General features: G+C 40.8%; 3 protein-coding genes across 3 annotated transcripts in view; 2 read left to right on the top strand and 1 right to left on the bottom strand.

Annotated features, from left to right (window-relative positions):
* The first annotated feature begins 254 nt into the window (after positions 1-254).
* On the top strand, positions 255-3147 carry LOC111973837 (prostaglandin E2 receptor EP4 subtype-like). Its single transcript, XM_024001257.2, has 2 exons — positions 255-1107; positions 2483-3147. Exons 1-2 carry the CDS (start codon positions 328-330, stop codon positions 3056-3058), a joined length of 1356 nt encoding a protein of 451 aa, XP_023857025.1. The 5' UTR covers positions 255-327; the 3' UTR covers positions 3059-3147.
* A 10881-nt stretch (positions 3148-14028) lies between these two features.
* On the bottom strand, positions 14029-16532 carry LOC111973686 (large ribosomal subunit protein eL37). Its single transcript, XM_024001067.2, has 4 exons — positions 16441-16532; positions 15846-15981; positions 15311-15395; positions 14029-14130 (listed from the first exon to the last, which is right to left on the bottom strand). Exons 1-4 carry the CDS (start codon positions 16441-16443, stop codon positions 14061-14063), a joined length of 294 nt encoding a protein of 97 aa, XP_023856835.1. The 5' UTR covers positions 16444-16532; the 3' UTR covers positions 14029-14060.
* Positions 16533-17584: 1052 nt separating this feature from the next.
* loxhd1b (lipoxygenase homology PLAT domains 1b) overlaps positions 17585-27605 on the top strand; it is a 55342-nt gene continuing 45321 nt past the window's right edge. The window contains exons 1-10 of the mRNA XM_070446838.1: positions 17585-18282; positions 19131-19245; positions 22235-22315; positions 23128-23312; positions 23472-23570; positions 23728-23876; positions 26289-26412; positions 26861-26970; positions 27134-27274; positions 27404-27539. Of these exons, the coding sequence (XP_070302939.1) occupies positions 17997-18282; positions 19131-19245; positions 22235-22315; positions 23128-23312; positions 23472-23570; positions 23728-23876; positions 26289-26412; positions 26861-26970; positions 27134-27274; positions 27404-27539 (1426 nt within the window). The 5' untranslated portion in view covers positions 17585-17996. The remainder of the gene's footprint in view (positions 18283-19130; positions 19246-22234; positions 22316-23127; positions 23313-23471; positions 23571-23727; positions 23877-26288; positions 26413-26860; positions 26971-27133; positions 27275-27403; positions 27540-27605) is intronic.

Genomic DNA, 27605 nt, shown 5'->3' with positions numbered 1-27605 from the left:
AGTGAACTGTAGATTATACAGGCAGACGAGTGAGCACGAATCTTAAACATGGATCAGTCATTTGTAAACGTCAATGGACAGGGGATAAGGCAATGACGTCGACGGGTTACAGATACTTGGACAAAATCAACTGAACATCGAAACAACAGTTTTAAAGGCGTTCTAACTTCTGTTGTGAATATATTGATTCAGCTCACATTCAGGATGAAGATTTCAATCATGTTCGATACGCTTAATTTTTGTAGATACCATGCCTAATGCATCTACTGTATTTCTTATTGGGAAATATCAACGACAGCCTATAATGTGACTAAATATTTGTTTAAAATGAGTAACAACACTGTGACCGGGAGGACCATGGTCCCGACTATACCGTCCATCATGTTTATTTTCGGGGTGGTGGGAAATGTGATTGCCATCGTGGTGCTCTGCAAGTCCAGGAAAGAACAGAAGGAGACCACGTTCTACACGCTGGTATGCGGTCTGGCGGTTACAGACCTTTTGGGGACACTCCTGGCCAGTCCCGTCACCATCGCAACCTATGTGAAAGGCTCGTGGCCAGGCGGGGAACCACTGTGCCAATATTTTGGATTCATCATGCTTTTCTTCTCTCTAGCGGGGCTCAGCATTATATGCGCCATGTCCGTGGAGAGATACTTGGCGATAAACCACGCGTATTTCTACAACGACTATGTGGATCAGAGACTGGCGGGCATGACGCTTCTGGCTATCTACATCTCCAACGTGCTTTTCTGCGCTCTACCTAGCATGGGTCTGGGACAAGTCAAAAAGCAGTACCCACAAACCTGGTGCTTCATAGAGTGGCGGAGCAACGTTAGTACTGATGCCGCCTTTTCATATATGTACGCGGGGTTCAGTTCGATTCTAATTCTAGCCACAGTGATCTGTAACGTTCTGGTATGCGGTGCTCTGATTCGAATGCACAGGCGGTTTGTTCGGAAGATGTCATTGTGGACAGACCCCGGACGAAACACAGACCGGAGAAGGAGACGCAGCTTCGGGCATCTGGCCGGCGCAGAGATCCAGATGGTGATTGTACTCATATGCACCTCAGCGGTGGTGCTTATATGCTCCATTCCACTTGTTGTAAGTTTCTCTTCTCACTTTGTGAACCATTTTATTTATTTTTCCTATTCGCAGAAAGACCATTTAAAAACTTTATGCGCACGATTTAAATGTACGCACGAGTTGATATTTTACGCACATTGTGAATGTAAGTTAGAGTCCGTTGTTTTCTCATAGTTTATGTACATAGTAGTGTAATACGTGTTCTGAGTGTACAAAACAATAGGAACACCTGATCTTTCCATGACATAGACTGGGCCAGCATCCCTGTGGAATGCTTTCGACACCTTGTAGAATTAATGCCTCGACGAATTGAGGCTGTTCTGATGACAAAGGGGGTGCAACTCAATATTAGGAAGGTGTTCCTAATGTTCGTACACTCAGTGTACACAGAGTGTACAAAACATTAAGGACACCTTCCTAATATTGAATTGCACCCCCTTTGTCATCAGAACAGCCTCAATTCGTCGAGGCATTAATTCTACAAGGTGTCGAAAGCATTCCACAGGGATGCTGGCCCATGTTGACTTCAAGTTGGCTGAATGTCCTTTGGTTGGTGGACCATTCTTGATACACACGGGAAACTGTTGAGCATGAAAAACCCATCAGCATTGCAGTTCTTTACACAGACCGGTGCACCTGGCACCTACTACCATACCCCGTTCAAAGGCATTTAAATATTGTGTCTTGCCCATTCACCCTCTGAATGACACACATACACAATCCATGTCTCAATTGTCTCAAGGCTTAAAAATCCTTTAACCTGTCTCCTCCCCTTCATCTACAAATTGTATAACTGCCTTAATTTTGCTGAGCCCCAAGAAGGCAGCAGCTAATGGGGATCCATAATAAATACAAATACAACTCTACACTGATTGAAGTGACATCAATAAAGCATCATAGCTTTCACCTGGATTCATCTGGTCAGTCTGTCATGGAAAGATCAGGTGTTCCTAATGTTTTGCACACTCATTTTATTCTGCTTTGTGTACTAGCACTGACTTAGCTGATAAATACTTTGTTGAGGGAAAATGTACTTGATAAGATATGTGATATGTTGTTGTCTCACCTAGCTATCTGAAGATGAATGCACTAATTGTAAGTCGCTTTGGTTAAGAGTGTCTTCTAAATGACTGAAAAGTCAAATATCACACACGGTCGCACACACACATGCGCGCCACACAAATAAGCATCATTAGTTGTGTGTGGTGTGTTAGTTGTGTATGTTTTTACTGTGTGCCACACCTGGTGTTCCCCTTGGGCAGAATTCAATCAGATTAAATTCAATTTCTCTTGGAGATGTAGGTGTCAAAAAGCTGTATAAAAACATAAGCATCAATGTCAATTAAATTCAGCAGGGCAAAACAAAATTCCCTTTATTCCCTCTCCTTTGCAGGTGCAAGTGTTTCTGAACCAGATTTATAAGACTCCGGTGGAGCTGAGACTGGAGAAGAACCCAGATCTACGGGCGATCCGCTTCGCCTCATTCAACCCCATCCTGGACCCCTGGATCTACATCCTCCTCCGCAAGGCCGTGCTCCTCAAGCTCATTGAGCAGATCAAGTGTCTGTTCTGTAAGATAGGAGCACGGAGGCAGCAGAGACAGGGAGCACATAACTGCCACTGCATTGATGAACACCAGCTCCACTCCATCATCTCTTCACAAGAGTTCCCGTCCTTGGTGTCCCGCGAACTGAAGGAGGTGTCCAGCACCTCTCAGGCCGTCCTCTACCTTCCTGATGGAAGCTGTCATCACACAGGAGAGCAGGTTGGGCTCCGCAATTCCTCTGTCCAAGACCCCCAAAGTTCTTATTTGTCAGAACAGAGAAGTACAGAGGATGGGAGGAGAGAGGTGACAAACCTAACCAGGGACCACTCTGGTGTGGGAGGAAAGACCACTCAGTCATGTGTGAAAGACCAGGCTCTTCATGTGTTGCTAAGTAATGAGACGGTACAGGAGAAATGCATATAGATCTTGTTTATTTGGAATCCCATGAACGGTTACTTCAACAGCTTCTCTAAGACTCCTCATAGTATTGTGAAGTGTCTGTGAGTCAGAGGGATGTCCACACATACATTGACGGCACTGCCTTCAAACTGCCCAAGATGCCTTTTCAGACAGATTCTGCTCTCCTAAGGGACTTATTCGGTTAGCGGAAGTGTTAGTGCCAACAGAAATAGATTGGCTCCCAGGATGACTCATTTGACATCCTCTAAAGACTAGGAATGGCACATTTAGACAATGTTGAAAAGCTTTTGGTAAGCCAGACAGGAGGAAGGACAAACAAGAGAGAGAAGATGTCTGCTCCACTTTGATGTCAAGCTACCTCGACCAGAAACATCAATGTTTGTTTGTTTGTTTTTCCTGTCTTCTCGCACAGGTCAGAGAGCAAGGCTGTAAGAGCAGAGCAGCTTCTCCATGGCCTAAAGGGGCATTGGCTGTACACTGTAGCTAAACAGTTTAAACACTAGCTTCTTTCAATCATTGTGCAAACTGTGAGTTAGTATTTAGAGTATTTAAGCTACAATGATTGAGATGTACAGAATTGTTATTATGATTCATTGAAAGGAATGTAGTATAGGGCCTGTCATTATGTGCCAAACTGCCATGATAACACCAAGGAAAAGTCAGTTCTCACAAAACGATTTGTCTGTAGAAGGTTTGCTGTTCAGAGATACACTTCACTTGACTGTTTTGCATCACATAATAGCTTTAGAGAGTTAATGTATAGTGCAGTATTGTGTGTAATAACATTATCCATGTGTTGTCCTTCAGGTGAGGAGTATGTCAAATTGCGAATTAGAAGGCTTTTTAGAATGCCTTAGTCATGGAATGAGTTGTGCCAACATGCAGGGTAGTTTGCCAAACTCTGTATATGTATTTCTATTACGCTGGTACCAGTTTTTGAACGTTTATCAGATTATCAGTGATTCACCTAAGTATTGTCATTGTCATTATTTAGTGACTTACGCAATCAGCCTGGTCTCATATACTAGCATACATAAATCAGGGACACCAGATTAGTGTGACATGTTACGTTTGGTATGATTACGTCAGACAGAAGGTTACTTAAGGAAAAATGAAAGGAGGGCGGTTAGTCGGCGTATAACGCAAACGTCTAGCGCGAACGTCTAGCAACCCAAAGGTTGCGCGTGCGAATCTCATCAGGGACAACTTTAGCATTTTAGATAATTAGCAACTTTGTAACTACTTAGTATGTTAGCTAACCTTTCCCCTAACCCTAACCCTTTAACCTAACTCATAAGCTTAACCCCTAGCCTAGCTAACATTAGCCAGCTAGCTAACATTAGCCAGCTACCTACGTTAGCCACAACAAATTGGAATTTGTAACATTTCATACGTTTTGCAAATTCATAACATATTGTACATTTTGTAACTCGTAACATATCACATGAAATGGATGATGGACATCCACAAATTAATACATACAATACGAAACGTAACATATCATCCTAAATGGAGTGTCTCGGATTTATGTACAGAATAATACGAAATGCTCTGAGACCAGGTTGATGCAATTTCTTCTCTGTGAGAAGTTTCAAGTTATTCAATCCCACCATGAAATGTTACAATAGCATAATATGAAAGGTCCTTATCAATTTTGAAATATTATGTTCTGCCATATCTGTAAACCCCCTAAAATGACAGATGTTTTTCATTTTAAATCCAATAAGCTTATGTTGTATCCACCCTATAGAATATTAATTTAAGCAATACATTCTAAAAATGAATTCAATTGATTAACAGTAACTGATACCCACCTTTTGGTTTCAAGGATTTGTGCATGACTCCATTTCCTTTGGACCACCTATGAGACTGAACGTGTGTATGTGCAAAACATCACGCACATGAGTCAGTGTCAGGCAGTGTGTGTGTGTGTCATTAAACTACATGTCATCTAAGAACAAGCGGAAATCATTTATGTAAGCACAGGAGGGTTTTCACACTCAAATTTGTGACAGAGTTCAGAGGTCATATTATGACACCTATAAGCACACAGATGCTACTGAAAGGTACAGGCCACTACTTTCCAAGTTTACACAAGCGTCATTGGGTAAACAAACCCTAACGAACTTGGGTCCAAGGCTGTTAACGATGAGTTCAGGTTCAAACACGCAAAATAATCCCAGATCTTCTTTTTGGTAACAGTATGTGTGTGTGCGCACAGACACACACGCGCACGTAACTGCACACGCGCACGCATACACACACACACATATATTGTGATGAGCATAAAGTAGACTTCCCAGGATATAATCTAGCTGAGCCAGCTTCAATCATAAAACGACCAATATACATGGCTCCTATTTGACGCTATTAAGATTGAACAAGCAATTCAGTGGCTAAAGCAAATACACAGAGAATGGGATATCAACACAGAGAGTGTGAGAGCAACCAACCTCAACATGAGAAACCTCAACAGCGGGGTGGAGAAAGAAGATAATCTGTGAAACTGTAATTTATCAAAACACGTTGCATGGAGAACTTCCAAAAATATTATGGCCTTGTTCACTGTACTAATTGTCTTGCATTTGACCCATGTCTGATTGCACTTTTACCAAACATGTTTAAGCATCTTCCTTTCATAAGATAAATAGCCACTAGATGCTTAATGGACAAAAATAGGCATATAGTTGACGAGCAAGTTCATAAACTATTAGGTTTCGGGGTTAGGTTTGAGCTAGTGGCCCCACTTCCATCCATTCTACTGTATCATGGCCAGTAACGTCCCATAAGACGCAGTTCTGTGCTGTTACAGTAACATTACAGTAACATTACAGTAACACATAGAAATGTGAAACTGCTTTAAGTCAACACAACTCATGTCAACATGAATTCTCTGTCCTGTGTCTCCTGGGGGCTGACACTGGCTGTTCAACATTAGGGCACTGTTCACCTACAGATGAACAGGACAACAGACCACGTAATGATTATTATAGCAATATACATGGCAGAGATCAGAAACTATGGGATGGTAGAGAATATAAGCCTTTAGTGACGTGCAGAAGGCCTCTTTTGCAGGTGGTGGGTAGAAAAAACAAAAACAAATGTACTGTCGAGAGATGAAGACCAGGCAATGGTTGAAACCTTGTCAATATGACACATTTGTCTGAGGGTAGGCTACAATGGCATTATTGATTGTAGGCATATGAATTCTGTAAATATTGAGTATTTCACTAATTTAGGCCCTTGTTCAGTGCTACAGCCACAGCTATAAAGTGTTCGCAGACCAGGGAAGGAGAAGAAGATTTGAGCAGCTGCAGTCTAGGAATTAGTCAACCTTCAGTTAAGCCTCACACAAACATCGGATTCAGAATACAAGCTTAATTAATGGGGTTCAGAACAGTATTAAAAGCAGCACCTTCCCATGAAACACTTTGACCCTCGTTGTTATGTAAAAGAAACCACAGTAAATAGAAAAGTCTTAGCCGCTCAAAATGATCTGCATAGAATCTGAAAATGAAGCAGATCAGATATGATTAAAACAAAAGGGGTGGCAGGTAGCCTAGTGGTTAGAGCGTTGGACTTATAACCGAAAGGTTGCAAGATCGAATTCCCGAGCTGACAAGGTAAAAATCTGCCTTTCTTCCCCTGAACAAGGCAGTGTTCCTAGGCCGCCATTGAAAATAAGAATTTGTTCTTAACTGACTTGCCTAGTAAAATAAAATAAAACTATGTACTAAATATTTGGCCTTAGCAAGATGGGAATGCACTTAGCTCCATACAAGAACAATATTAAGCAGTAGAGATGCACCCAAGGGAAGAGAGTGAACGTACAGTAGTACCCATTGAATGGAATACACACATTGAGGCCAACAGTGAGAATAAACAAATTAGACATGGCACTTACTCTTCAATGTCATTTGTTTTGGCATCGCCTTACATTATGGTAAACACCTCACATTGTTAACCCAAGAAACCAAAGGGCCCAAAATGGACGTCGTCTGTTAAGAATTCAAGAAAACAAAGGAATGGTAATATAAGAGGAAGGGAGTAAGACAGACATGGTAGAACCTGCTGATGAAAGCCATGAATAATTGATGTGTGTGTGTGTTGGCTTCGAAATGACATCCATGTTCCTCCCAATGACATCATTCCCAAAGGTCAATGGAGTTGAAAGGGGAATCGGTTAAGTTCATACAAATCCATTATAATGGACACTTTTACGGCTTAGGTGTCAGACCTCTTCAACCGAAATATCATAAAGCAATGAACAATGTTAATATTACAGTTAATAGATTACACAGCACTTATTACTATATAACTAATAACTAATTACTGACACCCACTTCCCCGTCCCAAAATTAGGGAAGTAGAGTGTCATAATTACAGAGTATACTTTTTTTTTTTTTTTTTACACAAACGTTTGTCAGTTGACCTGTAGTTCAATACAAAGTGTAAAATAAAATATATTGCACATACTTATGCACCACAGCGAGCGAAGAGGAGTGAGTAAGGCTGTATTAGACCTCCAGAAAAGTAAATCAATAGAGTCCTGTGACTAAAATACTGGAAACACACAAGCATTTCCCAGCTTCAAGCTAGTGTACCAGCCAATTCCGGTCTCCAGCGATTTCTGGAGACGCTCTCAGACTTTTACAAGAGCCTAGATATTCTGGGATGCTGCTCTACTCAGTGGTCAAATGTCATATTAACTCTTGGGGCAGTGGACTGGACCATATTTAACATATAGTACCCGTGTTGATGGTGGCGTTCCTGACTACGACGCCGACACCTGCCAGATCTCACAACGCCTGGATAGGTGTTTAACATATCAACTAACCACGTTATATGATTTAGCAACCTGCCTGACTGCTGCCAGTCGATGATGTGGCACACAGCTATATTGCAGACTTTGCATTGCAAAGTCTGCAATGTAGTCCGGCAGGAACGCCACCGCTATCTTAGTGCCCATGGGCGTGTCCTGATCTTGTATATGGGAGTGCCCAGCATCCCATACCAAACCCTGGCCATGCCGAGGGCAAGACTGACCCCAGTCTTCCCAAATCCTAACTGTGTGTTTGCTCTGTTTTTAATTGCGGTGCCCCAGGAGACCAATACCTGTTCTACTGATGTGAAACTGTATTTTTGGGGGGAATCATATTCAAAATGGCTTCCCTCCCACCAGGTCTGTAATTGAGTGAGTGAGATAAATGGGAAGCATAGGAACCTTACAAAAAAAAAAGTGGATATGGGGAACTGGGTCTGGTAGAAGGTTCCCCCTGATAGACAGGATAAAACAACAACAACTAAAGCCATAAATTCAGCAGCTTCCAGACACCCTGAAATGGTTTAAGACAAGGATCAACTAGATTCAGTCGCAGGCTGATTGTTTTCTTGAGTGGATGGTCGGGGGGCCAAAACATAATAAAAAATTATTTGTAGACTGCAAATTGACCGCAAGATGCCTAAACAGATATCATATTTGACTAAAACATAATAATTTTAAACCTGGCTTGAATACAATCACTTCTTTCTATTATGCATGGGAATACTTGGATACAGATTACCTAAAGTAAAATCAATTGGAGCTGATTTCCTGGTGTTTTTAGTCTTTCATGTCCAACACTCTTTAAACTTTTTGTTTTTTTGGCTCAGAAAACTTGGGGGTCAAATATAACCATCCACGGGCCAAATTCGGCCCACCAGTTGGGGAACCCTGATTTAAGAGTTAACATGAACTCAAACATGAAACCAAAAGACAAAAGAGCACATTTCAGAAATTTTTTCTCCAAATATGAAAACAGGGAATTTGAATTTAATATGTAAAGATCTAGTGTGTGTTTATTTACTGTATGCACTATATGCTGTTTGTGAACTTGGTACAGTAAAGTAGCAAAATACAAATGTACTGTTGTGAAATAATGATTGAATTAATTTGATCAAATGTCATCATTTGGATACAGCTCTGGCATCTCTGTCTTAGCCTGAAGCCAGCTGTGATGCCTTTCCACTGTTTGGGCCAACGGTTCTAATTGTTAGTGGCATGGATCAAAACAAATGTAAGCGCTTTACCAGAGGTTGGGAATGGTTGACAAGTGCACTTACTCACGCACACACTATATCCAATGTCGCCTCTAAGTGTATTTGCGAGGAGCAGGGACTTGCAAATACGTCAAGATCTAAGGGACTGCAGATGTGAGGTGAAGTCCTCCAATGTGGGCCTTGCCAAAAAGGTTATTGGCGAGGGAGAGCCTTTAAAAGGAGCCCTATTAGGGTCCTCTCTCTCCTTCTCTTCCAGGATTCTGGTCTCAATGAGTTTTACAGGAACTGTCATCTCCTCCAATGTGGTGGTTGCCTCTTAGATTGCATCCATCTATCCTCCTTAGTGAGTGAAACCTCACCCTTCACTCAGATAGTGAGAAATACATGATAAGAATATACATTTAATTGTAAAATAAAGAAATAATAGAATAGTTGAATTGTAACTTATGTGAGAAGAATATAATGAACGCTCTGCGTGACCTTTTTCATTGCATTATCATGGTCATTATTATGCATAAAGAGGTACTTTCTCAGCAATGGACTTTGAGATTTGTCAGTTGAATATCTGTTACAGTTCACCCGGAACCCTCAATATATTTCCTGTTCTGTATTCACTGGTTAAGGATCAGGTTTAGGAGTCTGACAAATTGCTGTCTCATTTAAGAGAGGCCGAGACTTGTGGTACACACACTATTTAAAAAGAAAAACATTTAGATCCTCTGGGCTCAGTTGTGCTCTCCAGGCATTTATCATTATGATGTGAAATGTAAAATAAACAGATCCACAAATAAGTCAACCTGAATGTGACGAGCAAATGACGCAATAGGACTAGACAACCAGGTTGACTCACTTTGAGCCGATGTGAAGAACATGAAAAAAAGAACACCTCGCTGACTTATAAGAAACCAGGGTTTGATCATCAGTAATGATGTAAACAAAATAAGGTTTAGTCATTATGAACTTTGCACTATTAACAAACACACTTTGTGTCAGCTGTTTCCTTATTCAACCATTTCAAAGTGCAAACATCTACACTTTGTACATTCACTTAGTGCCTTCAGAAAGTATACAGACCCCTTGACTTTGTCAACAACAAAAAATCACATTACAGCCGTATTCTAAAATGTATTAAATAAATGTTTTTCCTCATCAAGCTACACACAATACCCCATAAAGACAAAGCGAAATAAAAACAGAAATACCTTATTCACATACAGTGGCAAGAAAAAGTAAGTGAACCCTTTGGAATTCCCTGGATTTCTGCATAAATTGGTCATAAAATCAGATCAGATGTTCATGTAAGTCACAACAATAGACAAACACAGTCTGCTTAAACTAATAACACACAAACAATTATACATTTTCATGTCTTTGTTGAACACACTGTGTAAACATTCACAGTGTAGGGTGGGAAAAGCATGTGAACCCTTGGATTGAATAACTGGTTGACCCCCCTTTGGCAGCAATAAACTCAACCAAACATTTTCTGTAGTTACGGATCAGACCTGCACAACGGTCAGGAGGAATTTTGGACCATTCATCTTTACAAAACTGTTTCAGTTCAGCAATATTCTTGGGATGTCTGGTGTGAACTGCTCTCTTGATGTCATGCCACATCATCTCAATCGGGTTGAGGTTAGGACTCTGACTGGGCCACTCCAGAAGGCGTATTATCGAACATCTCTGAAGAGACCTGAAAATAGTTGTGCAGCAACGCTCCCCATCCAACCTGACAGAGCTTGAAAGGATCTGCAGAGAAGAATTGGCAAACTCCCCAAATACAGGTGTGACAAGCTTGTAGCGTCATACCCAAGAAGACTCTAGGCTGTAATCGCTGCCAAAGGTGCTTCAACAAAGTACTGAGTAAAAGGTCTGAATACTTATGTAAAGGTCATATTTCAGATTTTTTTCAATAAATTACCAACATTTTCTAAAACCCTGTTTTTGCTTCGTCATTATGGGTTACTACTGTGTGTAGATTGAGGATTTTTATTTTGGAATAAGGCTGTAACATAACAAAATGTGGAAAAAGTCAAGGGTTCTGAATACTTTCCAAATGCACTGTATATTTCCTTTCAGAACAATTCCTTTTCCAATTTGCAACGAACCTGTCCCAAAATAACAGTCTGGCTGTTAGGCATCCAAGTGGTTGGCTCATCATCTCCCTTTTCTTTTACACACACACACAAGCCATCTTCTGAAGATTTCAAATATAACTCATTGCACCGTGAGAGGAGTTTCTACTGGAATTGTGCTGGGGCAGCCCGTCTGGTGTTCAACTTTCCCAAGTTCTCTCACGTCACCCCGCTCCTCCGCTCTCTCCACTGGCTTCCAGTTGAAGCTCGCATCCGCTACAAGACCATGGTGCTTGCCTACGGAGCTGTGAGGGGAACGGCACCTCCGTACCTTCAGGCTCTGATCAGGCCCTACACCCAAACAAGGGCACTGCGTTCATCCACCTCTGGCCTGCTCGCCTCCCTACCTCTGAGGAAGTACAGTTCCCGCTCAGCCCAGTCAAAACTGTTCGCTGCTCTGGCACCCCAATGGTGGAACAAACTCCCTCACGACGCCAGGTCAGCGGAGTCAATCACCACCTTCCGGAGACACCTGAAACCCCACCTCTTTAAGGAATACCTAGGATAGGATAAAGTAATCCTTCTAACCCCCCCCCTTAAAAGAGTTAGATGCACTATTGTAAAGTGGTTGTTCCACTGGATATCGTAAGGTGAATGCACCAATTTGTAAGTCGCTCTGGATAAGAGCGTCTGCTAAATGACTTAAATGTAAATGTAATGTAAATGTATAACACTTGGGTTTAATCCATTAGGTTCTATGAACACTCAAAACACTTGACTCAGAGTTGACCAAAATGATATCTTCCATGATATAGTACATATACAGTATCTGGATGTTAAACTAAAGGAGTAGTCTAAATAAAGGAACAGCAGTTGGTTCTCAGTTTGGACACATCTGGCTGTTTGAAATGGATCCATTGGTAGGCTATATAACCCTGCTACAAAGGTACTTCAAAAGTCCAGTACCTTTTGTACCTTATTGATGCTGACAAGCCAACTCTGACTATATTGGAGTAAAATTCCTCACATTTGTGCACTTAGTATCAAGTTTTTCAAAGAGCTTTGTCCTCTTGCAACATTTTCAGTAAGGAAAACAAACACAGGTAAAGTTCAGCCTGAGTTTTGACACACCATCTGTAGATAGGTTATTCTCCTTTCCTGCTGTGACAAAATATCTCCTCTTAATTCCCGCCACTTCATCCTGTATGGACTGTGGGAGTTGCCATGGTGTTTATTTTTTTGTCTTTTTAGCGACTAGCGGCTTTGTTATGATAAAGCTCCTTCTGGATTCTGATAGAAAATAAGCATATACAGCCATGGGAATCCAATTAAGTTGGGAGACTATTGACTAATGGAAAACTGGAGAAGACAGAACTTTCTCTGCAATGCAAAACACCACTCCCACCCTTCTATGGTGTGCCAGCTACTTATATTCCAATTCTACATGTTATGTCAAACATCTCCAAAACAGTGTCATGCACATGTAACAACTCTACCACATACCTTTACACTAAAACACTGTTGACATGTAGATATGAGAAGAGCCACTGAGTTTGGCTTCATCTATTATAAACAAAAGCTAGATACATTTCCTATTACATGGACTTCTAAACGTTATGTTCAGTGAATGGAAGAGGCCATACACATTGTGGCTTTGAGATGCTCTCCAAGTGGCCGTGCAGGAAAACCTCATGGACATCTGATCTGGCAAACTGACAGTGTCACCTGGCAGCTATAGAGGATCTGTGGGATTGGGCTCTTTGAAAGTAAGCAGTGTAATGATGTTTGGTTAACCACAAGTATCACTGTCTGTATACCAGCCCTAGGGAAACCATTTGAATGTATATTCAAACATATCAGTGATTTGTAGTTACTGTATTGAAACCAATTACTGGTTACTATAACAGTTAGTCCCATGTCATTTTCACATTTTATCCAGTAGTTTGAGTTGTGGGAAATTTATTTATTTTTAGAACTGCTAAATATCTATTCAAACATGCTTTTTCCCCCTCCCTCATGCCTCTTTTGTCAAAATCACAATACTGTGACTAAAGAATCCTAAACCTTTTCTGCCTGATGCACTTTGAAGAATAAACAAGTGAATTATTCAGGGCTCTACGCTGACCTCTTTCTACAAGGTGCACTTAAATTGAAAAATGTAGGCGCACATGAAGAAATCTACGAGCATAATGAAGAACATTTTAGATATTAAAGCTAGAATTGTACATTTTTCTAGGCACTGGTGCTCCTGAATTAATATTCCTATGGCACAGCAAAATAGAGCCCTATTATTTGAATTGTAAACTACATTTATATCAGTAGGTCTCAAATGCTTTACATTGTGAGGAACGTAACCCCATCCATCCCCCAACATGTACCACCCGCTTGGAAGATGGCATGGCAGAAGGGTATTTTCCTTTCTTTTCAATTCATATAAACCTACTCTCTATTATTTCAGACTATTTTTCAGATCCTCAAGAAACAAACATGAAGAAATGTGTCCCTCTACTGGTTGCAGGAAAAACCTTCCTTCAAACAAGTTTCAGTGATAAAACTGAATCCCAACCACAGCAGGTTGGTGGCACGTTTATTGGGGAGAACGGACTCGTGGTAATGGCTGGAGCAGAATCAGTGGAACGCTTTCAAAATACATCAAACACGTGGTTTCCGGGTGTTTTGATGCCATTCCATTTGCTTGATCCGGCCATTATTATGAGCCGTTCTCCCCTCAGCAGCTTCCATTGATCCCAACACTTAATGGTTGCTGCTAGGGTTCTTGTCAGAGTTGAACGGTTCAACATTTTGATCTTCATTGTAGAACCTACAACTGACCAAAGAAGAGGATGAGAGACCATCAAGTTGTTTTATGATGAATTTATTTCAAACTCAGCCTAGGAAGAGCTAGAGGCAGCCACTGCTGCCCTCTTAGGCTTAGGGACAGTTCCCTCACGGAATCCATTCCTGGGAAAAGACAAGAGAAAACACATTTAATTAACGAGGAAGGAGGACAATGAATTGTAAACTACATTTATATCAGTAGGTCTCAAATGCTTTACATTGTGAGGAACGTAACCCCATCCATCCCCCAACATGTACCACCCGCTTGGAAGATGGCATGGCAGAAGGGTATTTGGGTATTTTCCTTTCTTTTCAATTGATATAAGCCTACTCTGCATCTTAAAAATCTTTTGGATGTGTTATAAAGCGGTGTCCAACTTCAGTGTCATCCGGATCAAAATAACTTCTGTATGGGTTAACACTATGACCAATGTGATGTGTGGTATGACGTCCCTCCATTGTTACATGGCCTCCCACTTGTCTTTATCTTTCTTGTTTCTGTTAGCTTTTATGCCCTTAATTGGGTATATATAGCCCGTTTCAGTGTTGTCTATAAGTCTACTAGAAATGAATCTAACATCACGTCTTAGAGCTGAGTATGTGATACGAGACTGGTCTTTCGCTAGCAACTTACATAACAACAATATCTGTTCGTGCCAGGTAACATTCAAGAAAGAACAGTGAAATAAGCCTTCCAACTTTGCAATATCAAAAGTCTCCAGTGATCATGTGATGTCAACAAGCATTCAAGTCTCTCACTAGCATGGCCTTGTCAAATCATGCCAGCCTAGTCACAATTTTATTGCAGAAAAACACATTTGACGAGTAGTTTACCTAACAGTCATTAACTAAACAAACAAATAAAAACAAATAAAACTAACACCACCTACCTCATGGTATATCAAATAAACCCTAATACTATCTCAACATCAACAAAACTGAGGGTTCAACCCGGCACTGAAATGTATCTGTGTAGACCACAACCAAATCCATCAAGGCAAACCTAGCTAGTGAAATCACACCTGTTACATTACATAGGGCCTACTGTAAGGACATACAAGTGACTCTGTAGGTCAGAAAAGGGGGGCAAATCAGGTGCTTCTCTGTACAGCCAAAACGTTTAATCCAGTCTCACATTCAACAGACAAAAATGCAAGCAAACAATGGAGAAATTGAGGTACATAATCATGCCTAAAGAACAGCTCGTCTTTGAATTCCGTGGGAAACATTGCCGTCTGTCTGCATCTGATGTACATATGCAAACCACCCTTGAAATTCATTGCAAGAAGGATGTTGGACTCACCGGAATCTGCGGTAGACGACCCTCAGGTGTCTGATACGGCCAGTTCCGGTAGTGTTGCGTCGCTTGGCCTTGGCACTCCAGTTATCTGCACGGGTAAAATGATGAGCGTGTTAGAATCAATGAAGAGCAAAACTGCAGCTTGTCTAAATCTTTAATTTCAGCTATCTTTTCTTTTTGACATAACGTTATGCATCACCGAAAACACCTGACATGACCTGCGGCATACATCCATCCATCTAGCCTCACTGATGAGTCCCCATTGGTCACACCGATGGATGCGCTGATTGATAATACCAATAACAATAACAACTAGCTAACCAGCTGACATCTTTAATTTCAGCTATCTTTTCTTTTTGACATAACGTTATGCATCACCGAAAACACCTGACATGACCTGCGGCATACATCCATCCATCTAGCCTCACTGATGAGTCCCCATTGGTCACACCGATGGATGCGCTGATTGATAATACCAATAACAATAACAACTAGCTAACCAGCTGCCAGACATTCAAGAACAGCATGAGCCACTCACACTTTCTCTTGCGCTTTTCGGGGTAGCCACACTTTCCGCAGGAGGACTTCTGGAGGTGGTATGCCTTGGAGCCGCACCGACGACACAGGGCGTGCGTCTTGTTGCGACGTTTACCAAATGACGACGTTCCCTTCGTCTGGGAAACATAAAATATGTATGATAAGTAATAACAATTGGACAGTATAGTTCATTCCAAACACAGCGTGACATACAACTGCATAATGTCACATAGCTATGTCAGTTGGCTGGCTAACATGATGCTAGTGAAAACCAGTGAAACCTAGGTACGGCTTTCGCTTTTTTTTACATGATGAAAAAAAGGACATACTAATGAATGCCGTCTTTAAAATTGTTTATTTTATGGGGGCCAAAAATAATGTTTTGCTTTCATTTTGAGAATGATTTGGAAACTAGTTAACGTTACAGTTCATTCATCGGGTTGATAACTACTGATTATGAAACTGAACCCGTGAAATACTGGGGTCTGTGACACTTCATTGCTTTCATCTTCACAGCAATAATGCAGATGAGAAGGGAGAAAATGCATTAAAGCAGATGATTTGAGATTTTCAGTGTAATCTTGGTCCACTCTTACCATCTTCTTGTCGAAGTTCACACGATAGAGACCGGAACAAGGTTTTGTGTTGCACTAAATTCAGTCCGTACCGGTATGCTGTAGCAATACAAGAGCTGCCAATAATGTGTTCCTTTCACTAGCACGGAACGTAACTAATTGATGTTGGTCGTTGAAATTTAAATACAAAATACTGTAATACAACATGTATTGTATATTATAATTTTTATTTTCAGATAATGTTATCCCATCATGCCAGATGCTAATTTTGCCTCGAGAGACAGGAACAACAGCGAATACTAGCGGTCTGTTGAGGCTACTGCCAACTTTGAGTCCAGAAAATCTGAAATAATTTTCATCTCCCTTGTTCACGTGCTTACTACTTGTTTCTCTTTATGGATATTTCTCTGGACTTTCATCATGACTACGTGAAGTTGATGGAGCGATTTAGGAGGTACTTAAAAAAATCCTATATAGTCACCAGGGAGTCATCATAAATGATATCCATTGACTGAAAGAATATAACGTAAATGCCTTTAGTTCTGCTGTCGTATCCCATCACAGCACAAAATATAAACATGTTTAATTCCATTGTTTGTAAACAAAGTAATTGTAAATACTTTATTGCCTCACATCATATACAAATTGTAGTTTAAATGTTTTATGTAAAGAACTTGCATGCATAGCTCTGTCAATTAATTTGAGTGGTTACATTTCTCCAGCTCCATCTCTCAGCGGTTTATCAAAACAGTGGCAGGTTGTCTGATTTGTTAATGTTTGAACCACATATCTCCTCTTTGAGTTGTAGAACCCTCATCAGCTTCTAATGTAGGTTAGAACGGTCGTGTTCTCGATTTTCACAGGGGCTTTCTCAACTGATCAGGTGACAACCCAGCTGTGGTAGTAATTTTTTATGAGCTCAGTGGCTGTTGCTGTTTCAGATGGGGAACTACAGCAGGAGAGGGCTGCCCGAACCACCTCAAGCCACCCTGCAGTCTGCTCTACCCAGGAGTCTGTACGGCTCTGGCCCCATCCTGCTGTCACCGGCTGGTCACTACGGTGGCACTACAGGTCAGTTTAATCGTGTTTCACCGGTACACACTGGAATCAGTTACAGTTACAAGGTAGTAAATAAATTAAAGATGTCCCCGAAAAAGAAAAAAAAAACAATGCCAAGGGCAGTGGTGGAACCGAAGAGGTGGATGACGAGAGCTCAGAGGATCAGGAGCCAGAGCCCAAGACGAAGCGTAAGAGGGTCACTGGCACAGAGGATGCTGGAGCTGGCAGGGGGAAGAGGAAGAAATCAAAAGCTCCAGAAGAAGGGTACCACTCTGACACCTCTGAGCCTGATGTAAAAAGCAGCAAGAAAAAGGGGGAGAACAAAGAAAAATAAGAAGAAAGCTAAGAAGGACAGCGAGGAGGAGTATGAGGTGAGAAGCAGTGAGTCTAAGAGTACAGATGATGAAGATCCCAGTGATACCATCAATAACAAGAAAAAGAGAGCAGAGAGGCTCCCTGGTGTGATTGAGGCCACCAGTAAGGGAACCAAGAAGAATAAAGACCACCAGGAGAACGACATGGGGTCAAAGGACAAAAAATCTAAAGACGACGACAAAAAATCCAAAAAGGACAAGAAAGAGGGCGAACAACCTCGCGAACAGGGAGATGAAGAAGGGGATGGCAAAAAGAAGAAGAAAAAGGCCAAGAAAGGCTCAGGGGGGGACAGTGATGAGGACACCAAAAAGGTGAAAGGCAAAAAAAAGAAGCTGGTTGAGAACTACGTGGAGATCTATGAGAATGAACTACGAAACTATGAGCCAGATTCCATGGAGAACTATGAGGATGAGTACCACAAGAAGAAAGGTATGACACATTATATTGTACATTGTACTGTGTAACTAGGATGTGACACACAGATCAGGAACAGAAGCAGGTCACAGCATCAAACATAACGGTAATAAATGGGCACAAACAATAAATGGAAGAACATACAAAATACAGACCTCATAGTATTATTAGCTGGCTAGCTTCAAGCATGATTGCCAGAAATATAATAGGTCTACTACACAGAAAATATTTGCGTCCTTAACTATTTCTCAATGCATGAGCTCCCCCCTTTATAGGTTGACTGCATTTGATTAATACAATGGCTGTATCGTTGCTGGTTCCTGGTGTAATAGCCTCATTGTTGACCTTAATTTTCTGGGTAATACAACACTTAAAGTATTCACAGGTATGAGGTAGGCCTATGTCTGCATCTCAAATGTAACATGACACCTATCAATAACAATGGCTTGTTTAACTTAATGAAAAGGACCCGACAATGTTATTACATTTTTTGGGTGTCTACCTAGAATACTTACAACTAGTTGTAGACTTTCTTTATTTTTCACTCTACAGTACTGTTTTAGTCACTCACTCACTCACTCACTCACTCACTCACTCACTCACTCACTCACTCACTCACTCACTCACTCACTCACTCACTCACTCACTCACTCACTCATCATCACTCACCCCTCACTCACTTCACTCACTCATTCCACTCACTCACTCACACACACACACACACCACACACACACACACACACACACACACACACACACACACACACACACACACACACACACACTATATCTCATTCTCGGTCTGTCTGTGTTTTGTCTGTCTGTCTGTGCCTCTAACTTTGCCATATCATACACCCCTGCAGTGTATGAGGTGGTGACCATCACTGGAGATGAGAGGGGGGCGGGCACCGATGCCAACGTGTTTATCACTCTCTTCGGGGAATATGGCATCACTCCGAAGGTGCACCTGGCTAGCAAGTGAGTTCCCTTTGTGGACTGTCTTAGATATTATATAAAATTACATTTTTGAATAAATAAAAGTAGTCAATGATCAGTTTGTATTTTAATCTAATTAACATTGATGTTGTTAGCTTAACTGAGACAACATGAAAAGCTCTACAGAAATCTGAACTGTAATCTAATGAGAGCCAATCCTCTCATTACACTAACATACATTAAATTGCAAAACAAATATTGATTGTTTCTGTTGGTTTGAGGTTTAACACTTGTTCTTTATCCTTTTATATCCAATTTCACAGCACGGAAAAGAGGTATTTCAGGGGTAATCTTTTACTATTGGGTCACATTTTATCCTGTATTTTTGTTTGTTGAAAATACATAATTAGTATTTTGAGCAGAACTGTCATCTGGGGTACATAAGAGAAAAAAAATGTATCTCTCTCGGACAAGGTGACTTTTATCAATATATTCGGCTCTATTTATTCTCATATTTGAAAATGCTAATTAGCATCAAAGTAGACATCATGAAAAACTACAAATCCCTGCACGTCATCGCTAGTTGAAACCCTTGCTAAACAGGTATTGTGTCAATTTAAAACTTGAATAAGTCAGTTCACAGAATTGTCAATTTAAAGAAATGCAGCCAATTTATTCACTACTACATTTAGCTAACATTAGATAGTTAATCCAGAGATTCTTACCTTTGCCTCAATTCGGCGGTCTCGTCTAGATCACCATGGTATTTGTAGTTCTTAATGATAGCCACATTAGCAGCTAATTCGCATTTCATTTTTGGGGGGTAAATACACTACCGGTCAAAAGTTTTAGAACACTTACTCATTCAAGGGATTTTCTTTATTTTATACATTTTATACATTGTAGAATAATAGTGAAGACATAAAAACTATGAAATAACACATATAGAATCATGTAGTAACAAAAAAAGTGTTTAACAAATCAAAATGTATTTTATATTTGAGATTCTTCAAATAGTCACCCTTTGCCTTGATGACAGCTTTGCACACTCTTGGCATTCTCTCAACCAGCTTCACCTAGAATGCTTTTCTAACAGTCCTGATGGAGTTCCCACATATGCTGAGCACTTGTTGGTTGCTTTTCCTTCACTCTGCGGTTAGACTCATCAAAAAAATATCTCAATTTGGTTGAGGTCAGGGGTTTGTGGAGGTCATCTGATGCAGCACACCATTTCTCTCCTTCATGGTCAAATAGCCCTTATACAGCCTGGAGGTGTGTTGGGTCATTGTCCTGTTGAAAAACAAATGATAGTCCCACTAAGCCCAAACCAGATGGGATGGCGTATCGCTGCAGAATGCTGTGGTAGCCATGCTGGTTAAGTGTGCCCTGAATTCTAAATAAATCACAGACAGTGTCACCAGAAAAGCACCCTCACACCATAACACCTCCTCCATGCTTCACGGTAGGAACTACACATGCAGAGATCATCCGTTCACCCATACTGCGTCTCACAAAGACACTACGGTTGGAACCAAAAATCTCCAATTTGGACTCCAGACCAAATGACAGATTTCCACCGGTCTAATGTTCATTGCTTGTGTTTCTTGGCCCAAGCAAGTCTCTTTTTCTTATTGGTGTCCTTTAGTAGTGGTTTCTTTTCAGCAATTCGACCACACAGTATCCTCTGAACAGTTGATGTTGAGATGTGTCTGTTACTTGAACTCTGTGAAGAATTTATTTGGGCTGGTAATTCTAATGAACGTATCCTCTGCAGCAGAGGTAACTCTGGGTCTTCTATTCCTGTGGCGGTCCTCATGAGAGCCAGTTTCCTCATGGTTTTTGCGACTGCACTTGAAGAAACGGTCAAAGTTCTTGACATTTTCCGTATTGACTTCATGTCTTAAAGTAATGATGGACTGTCATTTCTCTTTGCTTATTTGAGCTGTTCTTGTCATAATATGGACTTGGTCTTTTACCAGATAGGGCTATCTTCTGTATACCCCCTACCTTGTCACAACACAACTGATTGGTTCAAACACATTAAGAACGAAAGAAATTCCACAAATTAACTTTTAAGAAGGCACACCTGTTAATTGAAATGCATTCTAGATGACTACCTCATGAATCTGGTTGAGAGAATTCCAAGAGTGTACAATGTTGTCATCAAGGCAAAGGGTGGCTATTTGAAGAATCTCAAATATATTTAGATTTGTTTAACACTTTTTTGGTTACCACATGATTCCATATGTGTCATTTCATAGTTTGGATGTCTTCACTATTATTCTCCAATGTAGAAAATAGTCCAAATAAAGGAAAACCCTTGAATGAGTAGGTGTTCTTAAACTTTTGACCAGTAGTGTATATTGATAAAGGTCACCTCGTCCTAGAGAGATTTACACGGTTTTCAAAATGCCACACCAGGGTAAGCCTACATGAAACACAGGCCTTATTTTAAATGTTTAAGAGTTTATAAAATAAAATAATTGTATTATTAATAAAAAATAATACAATTATTTTAAGTGTTTATAAAATTAATGGTGGAAAAACTATTGGAACCCTTTCCTTATTTGACTGCAAGGTTTTATGGGTATTATGAATCATACTGTGGTATTCTATGGCTCATACTTATTGAAGAGATTTGGTTTGAACGGCAAATCATTTCTATAAGGTAAATGCAATGAAAACATAGTAAGACAAGTGTGTTTGGTAATATGATTAGTGTTTCTCCTGCTTATGTTGCAGTAGTGTTTTTAGTGTTTAGTGTTTTTGTTGGGTGTGAAAATTCAATATTTTGGAATATAAATAGAATTTCACCCGATTGTATGTCTAAATTGCATTATTCTCAAAGTTTGCTTCAAAGGATGCTTTCTTGATGACATGCCTGTTTTTGTTCAAGAATAATTCTCTACTACCTTAATTGCAGTTGAAGCATTATGCATAAGACCTTAAAATACAGCGAGGAGTTGGGAAGTTCTTTATGAATTGTCTGTGTAGTCTCATACCTTTTATCCTACTTGTCTTCCCATTTCAGGAGTAGAACAGCCTTTGAGAAGAACAAAACAGACGTCTTTAGGATCAAAACTCATAACGTTGGGCCTTTGAAGAAGATACGGTATGACAGCTCCTCTGCCTTTACAGAAGACTGGATATGTGTGTAGATGTACATTTTCCACACTATTGTAGAGCAGTGGTTCGAAATGTTACATTTTATGTGACCCACCAAGTTGGCAAAGACAATATTTCTAGCCAAAACCCTGACTTAGGTTGCAACTTAATAGAGACTTGCTATCACCCACCATTTGGGAAACTGCACTAGAGACCTGTAGTACTTTTACCTTTCCTTCAGGATTTAGTATGATTTGGTACAGTATATATAGTGTACAAAACATTAGGAACACTTTCCAAATATTGACTTGCACCCCCTTTTGCACTCAGAACAGCCTCAGTTCGTCGGGGCATGGACTTTACAAGGTGTTGAAAGCGTTCCACATGTTGGGTCAAGTTGGCTGGATGTCCTTTGGGTGGTGGACCATTCATGATACACACGAGAAACTGTTGAGCGTGAAAAACCCAGCAGCGTTGCAATTCTTGACACACTCAAACCGGTGCACTTGGCACCTAATGCCATACCCCATTCAAAGGCACTTCAATCTTTTGTCCTGGCCATTTTCCCTCTGAATGGCACACATACACAATCCATGTCTCAATTGTCTCAAGGCTCTCTTTAACCTGTCTCCTCCCCTTCATCTACATGGATTGAAGTGGATTTAACAAGTGACATCAATAAGGGATCAAAGCTTTCACCTGGATTCACCTGGTCAGTCTATGTCATGGAAAGAGCAGGTGTTCTTAATGTATTGTACACTCAGTGTATATGTTTAATTGATTCATTGATTGACTGATTGATTGATATGTCTCCTGTAGGATAGAGCATGATAACACAGGTTTGAATGCCAGCTGGTTCTTGGACAGAGTGGTGGTGACAGATATTACCAGACCTCACATGAGGTTCTACTTCACCTGTAATAACTGGCTCAGTAAGGTGGAGGGGGACAACCTGTTTGTCAGGGACCTGCTGGGCAGTCTCGACCCCATGGACTTGCCCAAATGTAGGTATCATGTCCGCCATCTTGGATTTGATTGTGTTGGATGCAGCCTGTGGAAGGTCCTTGGCTGAGATTTTGGCATAATACATTTTGATCACAAAATGTATTACAATCTGATTTAGTTGTATTATGGTTCATCAAAAGTGTGTTTTTCTCTGGTAGATAATAAGTATGTAGTGAGCGTGTTCACAGCAGATGTAAAAGGCAGTGGAACAGACGCTGATGTCTTCATTAACATCTTTGGAGAGTTTGGTGACACCGGTGAGTTTCATTCCAGACAATAGGTCATTTTAATGGTTAGTTATGAGTGATTGAGAAACTAAAATGTGATATCTTGTAGGTTACTGATTTACAGTTTAGGATTCGGGCCCATAGTACTCAAACATGCTCTGTGTGTTACGTCTGACCCTTTTCAAAGGTGAGAGGCGGTTGGACAATAAGAAGGATAACTTTGAGAAAGGCACGGAGGACAAGTTCACTTTAGAAGCTCCCCACCTCGGCAGAATTAGGAAGATTACCCTGGGTCACAACAACAAAGGCTCTTCCGCTGGATGGTTTGTGGACAAGGTACAGTACAGTTAAAGCAAGACTATGCTATGGCTATATGAACAGTTTTAATCTGGAGGCTCATTAGGATATAAACTCATAAAATGAAGGAACCAATGTTGCCAGCAGACCTGGGTTCAAATACTATTTCAGGTATTTTAACAACTTTTCAATACATTGCAAAACAAGTATTCAGATAACCTTTATTTGAAGAAAAAAAACAAGTAGTTGAATATTGGAATGTATTTGGAAATACACATGGGAAAAATACACTAACTCAAATACACTCCCATGCATTTAACCCGGGTAGTTTTTAATACAATTTGGTCAACTATTTGGTTTTTAAAAATAACCATTCAAATACTCAACTAAAATACTTGTTTTGGGTTATGTATTTGAAAATACTCAAATACCAGTATCACTGGGGAAGCCAAGCCAGGGGAAAAAAGCCATATTGCAACCTATGTGTTGTGATAATTGCGTTGTTTGCTCTATAAACTATTAGTTGATATGCCTTGCGACCATGATATATGCCTAAGGCCAAGACAATAAGACACAGAGGCAAGATAAATTCAACCACACCTTTGTTTTATCACAAAGCCGGAGAGCAACCACTGTCCGGTGAAGTCCACAAAGCATATTGCACGTAACAAACAGTCACATGACCTACAGCATGGTCAAGAAAGTTAATGTTTCCGAAATTTTCAGACTACTAAGCAACTATTGATTTAGAACCAAGGAGAGTTATTGTAAGTCGCAAAGTTAAACAGGAGCTGCCTCCACTATTCCAGCACCATTTCAACTTCAACATTTCAACATCATCAAATCACCTATTCTTAGTCTAACAGTGACAACTAAAAGATACCAAAAAACTATTTAGTCCAATCAACGTAAGCTAAATATGATTTGGCTGTCCATGGTTCTGATTTGTGTATGTGTGTGTGTGTGTGTGTGTGTGTGTTCCTGCAAGTAGAAAAATCATGTTGACTCACCCTGCTTGTAGAGAAACGCCAATGCCATCCTCCTCTCTTTCATGTTGAAGAAACAGTCTATGACTGTCATATAGTACATGCTTTTATTTACTACCTGGCTAAAATGCTTGCTCGCTAGCCTAACTTCCTTCCATGGGCAACGTTAGCTAGTTAACATTAACCTTCTACATCTAGCTACATAGTGAACTTCCATCCTCTCAGTTCAGGGGCACAATTCATTTTATGGTTGAATCAGAATCACCATTATAATCATTCACAAGTATGGAGAATTAATTAAAACCACAAGTTCATATCCCTATCTCCATCCATGGCTAATTTAGGAAAGGGGCAATTTTAGCTAGCTAGCTGGCTAGCCACCGAAGAACAACAACACAACGAGATGCAACAATTCAAATTGATTCTAGGAGTGAAGCCAAATCCAAACTGGCTACCCTTGACACTTTCTTTTGGTGCGCTGGGACCATACACAGTTGAGCTCACTCAGTTCAGCTCAACGCTGATTGGCTATTATATTATATTTGTTTTTATTAAGGGAGACCAAATGCTCAATGGCTTCCTTGCATTCAATGCTTATTTTATGAATACATCCCACTGTAAAAATACACTGAATAATTATTTTAAATAACAAATAATCAAATACATATGTATTTGAACCCATATCTGGTTGCCTGAACTGTTAAGACAATGTTTGTTTTAGACGGAGGCTGCTGAAATGCAAGATGAAGGAACAATCCATCCATATCATTCCATATCCTGCCCTATTCTATGTTTTACTGTATGTGAGCCCCTGTTGTCTCTGGAGAGGTATTTAAGACATGTGATCCTCATCTCCTCCTCTCCTCCCCTCCCTGTCATCTCATCTGAGACTGGTGTCCCATCACCTCCAACACATTCCAGTTACAGTGTGGAACCATGAGATGAGTTCACACACACACAAACACACACACACAGGCACGCCAGAGGGACATCCTACCCAACCTGTAGTAAAGGGACACCAGGCCTCATTAAGGGATTATATTTCCAGTAGAGGGACAGTCTGTAGATGTGATGGTGATTGCCACACACACTGACACCAAAGATCACCAAGATAGACATGATTTTATTCAGGGCTAATTCAAGAAACCATAACGTGCACCTTGAAAATGTGTTCTTTTAATGTATGGTCCTGTTTATATCCTGTACTCAGACCCATGAATGTGTCACCCTGTTGACTCCTGAAATGGAGGGTTGATGTAGGTGCTTGTTTGTCCTCCTCCTTCCCAGAAGGACATTTGTCAAGTGTAAAGGTTTTGACCAGGGGTAACCAGGATGGGCTTTGAACCAGGAATCATGCAGTTACAGACACTGTGCCAATAGGGTTAGACCCCTTGGCAGACGGGAGGGAGGCCAGGAAAGGGGCTTGAACACAAACTGTATATTGCCCCTGGTCCTGTCCCTGCAGGTGCTTCTGGATGACATGGGAAACAAGTCTCTGTATGAGTTCCCCATCAACCGCTGGTTCGCCATCGATGAGGATGATGGGAAGATTCAGAGGGACATCCTAGTTGGAGGCAGTGAGCCCACAGGTGGGGAAAGACCAGACGACACTGTATATGACCCCCGAAACAGCAAAAAGACACATTACACTTACATTACAGTATATTCAGTATTCGGTTCATTAAGCAGATATTCTTATATATAGATTTACTTTAAGTAACAAGTAAAAGGGGGCTGAGCAGAAACAACATAAAATAAGTATCATATGCAAATTCCTCTGGCTATAGGAGGTGCGTGTAGACATTCACATTGCAGTTGTCTCCACATTCAGTGTAATGACACCTGCTATGATTCATTATTTCAAAAAGGAAACAAACAGTAAATGGACAATATCTCAGACCCTCCTGACATTCATTCTAGTTTCCACACTATCAATGTTTTGATTTGGTTCATTTTCCTGTTCACTCCTCTCTGAGTGGGTGTTCTGAAGCGGAGACGTGAGTGTCTGATTAGCTGACACGTAACTGTACCCGCCAGGTATTGTGTACCACGTCCAGGTGGTGACAGGGAAGATCCGAGGAGCTGGCACCAACTCCAACATCCACATGCTGATGCACGGCACCAAGGGCCTGAAGAACAGCGGCAAGGTATAGTCATACATCAAGTAGCATGTCATTTTATAACGAATTGCATTTCCCTAGTTCAACGTGGCTACTTCCCTCCTTTTCGTCATTCATATTCATTAGAAGTCATAGGTGAAAGCAACGTGGTGTTTGTCTGTATAGTGATTGTACACGGTCTCTTCCACAGATCTTCCTGCAGGGGGGTAAGTTTGAGCGTGGTCTGACGGACATCTTTAACGTGGAGATATCGGCCCTCCTCAGCCCCCTCAGCCGAGTCACCATCGGACACGACAATGGAGGAGTCAACGCTGGCTGGTACTGCGAGAAGGTGCGAGTACACACATACACACACACACACACACTAATAGAAATAAATGACTTCCTTACATGTTTAACATCCCAATCTATTTCCAGTAAACATATGACAGGGAGTCTCTTGTGTGTGTTTATGTTCCAGATAGTGGTGTTCTGCCCGTTCACAGGGATCGAGCAGACCTTCCCTTGCAGTAAATGGCTGGATGAGGGTGAAGGTGATGGACTGATAGAGAGAGAGCTCTATGAGATGGTCTCACTAAGGCAGAGGAAACAGAAGAGTAAGCAACATTACTTGAATTCTCATTACATCTTGGATGTGATATCTTTAATACTCTCGCCTAGCT

This window comes from Salvelinus sp. IW2-2015, linkage group LG15, assembly GCF_002910315.2.
Source record: "Salvelinus sp. IW2-2015 linkage group LG15, ASM291031v2, whole genome shotgun sequence".
Lineage (NCBI taxonomy): Eukaryota > Metazoa > Chordata > Actinopteri > Salmoniformes > Salmonidae > Salvelinus > Salvelinus sp. IW2-2015.
The sequence above is the reverse complement of the archived record's forward strand: the minus strand, read 5'-3'. Positions and strand labels throughout refer to the sequence as shown.